Source organism: Bactrocera oleae, chromosome 4, assembly GCF_042242935.1.
Source record: "Bactrocera oleae isolate idBacOlea1 chromosome 4, idBacOlea1, whole genome shotgun sequence".
Classification (NCBI taxonomy): domain Eukaryota; kingdom Metazoa; phylum Arthropoda; class Insecta; order Diptera; family Tephritidae; genus Bactrocera; species Bactrocera oleae.
The window spans coordinates 48,501,030-48,505,633 of NC_091538.1; the positions used below are offsets into that span (position 1 = coordinate 48,501,030).

The following is a 4,604-nucleotide window of genomic DNA, read 5'->3' on the forward strand; positions in this document are numbered from 1 at the left end:
TTTTGACTAAGTGGAAATAGGCGATCTAATAGACTTACGCCAAATTAAAAATTTCCTCTTAAAATCTATTAGATTTCGTAAAGGAATTTGTTTAGGTTCTGATGAGTTAACATTTAGCATAGTTTTTTATGCAAAGATTGATAAACTTTTGGCCATATTGGGGTGGAAGAGGATACTGATATAAAATTTTTTGATCAGCTATTCAAAAATAGTCCATAAGTAGCAACGAAATAAATATGTGTATGTTCAATGCTGGTTTAAGATGTTGTGTGAATTGCGAAATGAATTTGAGAACGCAGACATTGGCTTAATAAACGTCGGCCTCTAAGCAGTTACATAAGCGAACCAGCATGTAGTTTAACATATACGACAGTTATATACAGTTCATAAAATGGAGCGTTAAGTCTTACGTGGCCGAACACTAACGAGCCTCCCGCGCCATATCAAATTATAAAATTTTACACAACCCAAATAAATTCAATCCATGCAGATTTCTCCATATATGTCATACAATCAGTAAAATGTTGGTCCTATGTTAGTTCCCTGATTTGAGGACCGTCAAAAATACCAGCTTTAATTTTTGTGTGCTTAATTTCGGAAATATTTTACTGATATATTTACAACATTGCCGATTCTTGTTCAACTGCTCTAACAGACCTAACCTTATATGAAAAGGGGATAATGCGGTCTCTGGCTACTAGAGGGGTATTTATACTACCCGGTACTAAATTCACTCTCAAAGGCTAAACTTGCTCCAGTGTTCTGTCTTGGCTCGGCTATCCTATAAGCGCATGAAACAGGGATATTTGGTATATCCTCCTTGTTGTTCCAAAAGAAAATTTACTATTTTAAGATCGCCGCATATCAGCCAGTTATGTTCTATGTATTGTATTTTCCATAGATAGTTCAAATTGGCCTTTTTTTATAGAATCCAACGCATTTAAACGTGATTCTCTAAACTTATAGTCACCACAAACAGAACAAAAACTATTCGGATCATTTAAACAAGTACTTTTTAATGTACACAAAGCGGTTTATTTAAGAAATTTAATAATTTTTGCCCTAAATATTAACTTCAGTACATAAGTAGCGTAACCATATTTCAAGAAGTACCTGTATCACTGAGGTTAGATTTGAAATATCATCCAATTAGTAAGAAACAGTTTCTAAACTTCATAAAACAAAAAAACGTTTATTTTGTTTATCAGTGTTATGGGTACAATCTAAAGTGAACTGTCATTCTTAACGCTTGATTCTACAATTCAACAATGAATTCTCTCTTTCTTTAATAATTGAAAAAAGTTCAATTTTATTTATAAATACTTTGTGGTACACAAATGAGGCAATTATTGTAAAACTTTCATTATAGACATATAGTTTACAGATTAGCAAAAGGCCCAATATTGAGAGCGCGTGCCATCATAGCGGGTATATTTGATTGTTCATAGTTGCCGCTGAAGTACTGAGCATACGGTCCGGAAGCGAAAACACCTACATCATCACCGCCATGCGTCTCCGAGCTCAAAGGCACTGTAGCCAAATATTCAAAACGTACATTTTCGGTCTCTTCAGCGGTGATTTCGCTGCGGCCCGTCTTATCATTGTAGGTGGTGCTGAAACCCGGTCCATTGGCGTAGGACAAAATAGTGTATGGTAAACCATCACCGGCAAGCGTGTTGGACAAGCCAGTAATTGGTTGATCGCGATACTGCAGAGACACATAAATGAAGTCATATCATTTGAACGGTATTATTATATGTAATTGATTTTTCACTTACCGGATAGCCATTTATGGTCATGGTGTGCGAATGATCCGACGTGACGACGATGAGTGTATCCTCCTCTGAGGTCATATCACGTGCACGCTCAATGGCGCGTGAAAATTCCACAGTATCCTCCAAAGATTTACGGGCGCGTGTATCGTGATGTGCCATATCGATGCGTGCACCTTCAACAAAGAGGAAATAACCATTCTCATTTTTTTGTAACACTTTAATAGCAGCCTCAGTCATTTCGGTTAGCGATGGTTTGACCAGCTTGTAGTTGCTGCGCTCCAAATCACCATTGTATGGGCAATGCGAGTTCGCAAACAAACCCAACAGATATTCAGTTTTATCCAAATCTACCAAACTCAAACCCTTCTTGCTCCACACATAAGCCGCCTGTTGATTGTTCGCTTGTTTATCCTTCAACCAATCCTGTATGAGATTGCGTCCATCTGTACGAAGACCAGGCAAACCTTCCTCATCATTGACAGTTGTGTTAATGAAGTTGCGTCGCCCACCGCCCATAACAACCTTCAACTTTTTGCCTACATCCCATTCGACCAACTGACGTGCAATATCCACATTATTCGTGGCGCTGCAACCGTTCGCAACAACCCTAGCATCATTCTCCCAGTCACGATTGGCCGTATGCGCATACACGCCAGCTGGTGAGGCGTGTGTCACACGTGCCGTTGTCACCAGGCCCGCATCTTTGCCGGCATCCTGCGCCCACTTGGCAATACTTTCCACATAGTTGGCTGGATTTTGACCGTCGGTGCAATCGGAACGTTTCACTTTAGCATTCACACCTATCGTACCGTAGTTGGCCTTCACACCACCCAAATAAGCGGTGGCTGTGCACGCGGAATCGGCTACTTGACGATCCACGCAGTATGTCTTCGACAAGCCAAAGTAGGGGAATTGCTCGAAGGACAACTGATTTGAGCTGTCACCAATTAGATTGCGCGCAGCCGTAACTGTGTGCACGGACATGCCATCGCCCAGGAACATTATAACATTCTTAGCGCCATTGGCCGTATTTATCTTCGCTGCTTGTTGGACCTTATCTTTGAGCGTGTCTTGTGCAAATTCATTCCAATAGCTTGCATCACGTTCGGCTTCATTTGTGATGTGCGATGCGGAGCCGAGTCGTGCTGTACTGCTGCGGGGATGTGCTGTACGTGGCGTGGAGATAAATATTTTTTTATAAATTCTGTATACGTGCAATAAAAAATATTTAATTAAAGGCGTTATAAAGTTTAAAGTACAAGCGTTGTTGATATGTCTGTTGATAAGCGATGTGAAGTCTCAAGTAGTATTTCAGCAAAAAGATTAAATAAAATGTATTGTTATACAGGTATTTATATGGAATGTTACCGATCAAATAGCAGTTATATATCAAGCTGTTTTTAACAACTTTATACGCTGTGCTGTTTAACAAAGATCGGAATCGTGGGTAAAATAAATCAAACTCGAAAAGTTTCAACTATTAGGAGATAAAATAAAAGCTTTTACTATGCATATCTATTAGTATGTTAATTAATAAAACTATCTAGTCACGTACCCCGGTGCCCAACAACGTGTCAAATCGATAGCACGAAAAGATAAGAAGTTTTTTTTTTATTTTAGCTTTGCTTTACTTTTATAATCTAAGAATATTGTGACAAGGAATATTAATGACCTTAAGACCTTAATCCATCTTTCATAATCCATATTGTAGATCAACTTTCACACCTCGTTAGGTATTACCAGTCGAGTTTCAAAAATACTATTTAAAAATCAAAGAAATCTTTCTGTGATCCTAATTCCACCTTCGAAATCAACTACCAAATTCTTTGAGACATTACTAGTTGAAATACAAACTAAGATGACTCTCTAGCTAAACAAATCTAAAATACTATCCACTTTTTATGGTGTACATTATAGAAGGGACTATCTTCTTTCTTTTTTCTTGAACATACTTGAAGACATTTATAATCTGGTAAGTTTGCTCCTATATTTCTTACACAAGTTCATGAGGATTATTTTAAACATCGACGCCGTTATATTTTAATTCATTTATAGTATCCTGACGCATGAGTATTCAGTACAATTCGGTAATAGTTATTTGACCGAGCCTCCTTATATTTGTGGCATACAAATCGACACTCCAAGGTCGAACAAAGACTTTTGCGAAAGACATTTTTTAAGTAACGCTCTAATTAAATGTCTGGTGTAGACTTCGGACCTAAACACTGAAGTTAATCGAGTGGTCTCTTGAATCTTTACTTAACTTTTCGGTGTAGGATTATTTTACCAAAAATTACTTTCAAAAAACCAAGAATCAAAATTTTCGCAGTTTCACACTTGCAACAACACAACTAGCCACTATTACCACTTCACACCTCGCAATTCTCACCTCTGTCACTTGCCAATACCACGTCAACAAAGACAGCCGTCAAGGCAAAGGCAAATAGAAATATGATGCGCATTTCTATAAAATTTCTTTCCACAAATTTGACGTTAAGACTGCGAATTTTGTGTTATTTGAGATCAACTTATGGAATTGAACTGAATGGTCAAAACGCAAAAAAGGCCAATTCCACAGTTATTTAACTGTTCATTCTTAATCTTATCGCACACGTGAAGAACATGATGTTAATAAATCAATATCAGCAATCATAAATTCGGTTTCCAAAATAAATAGGTATATTAAACGTTTATTTTATACATAACTGTTTTTTATTAGCTTGATAACCATAATCGCAGTTTGATTATAATGTTTTGTTTTGTTATATGTATGATATTATAAAAGTAATGGCAAACAAATGCCTTAAAGGTCTATATCGCTTTTTTATA

At 37.2% G+C, this 4,604-nt stretch overlaps 1 protein-coding gene across 1 annotated transcript; it reads right to left on the reverse strand.

Moving 5' to 3' along the window:
- Positions 1-1,280: 1,280 nt before the first annotated feature.
- Alp6 (Alkaline phosphatase 6) lies at positions 1,281-4,326 on the reverse strand. Its single transcript, XM_036362908.2, has 3 exons — positions 4,165-4,326; positions 1,779-2,941; positions 1,281-1,708 (listed from the first exon to the last, which is right to left on the reverse strand). The coding sequence occupies exons 1-3, from the start codon at positions 4,235-4,237 to the stop codon at positions 1,379-1,381; spliced, it is 1,566 nt and encodes a 521-aa protein (XP_036218801.2). The 5' UTR covers positions 4,238-4,326; the 3' UTR covers positions 1,281-1,378.
- Between the last annotated feature and the right edge of the window lie 278 nt (positions 4,327-4,604).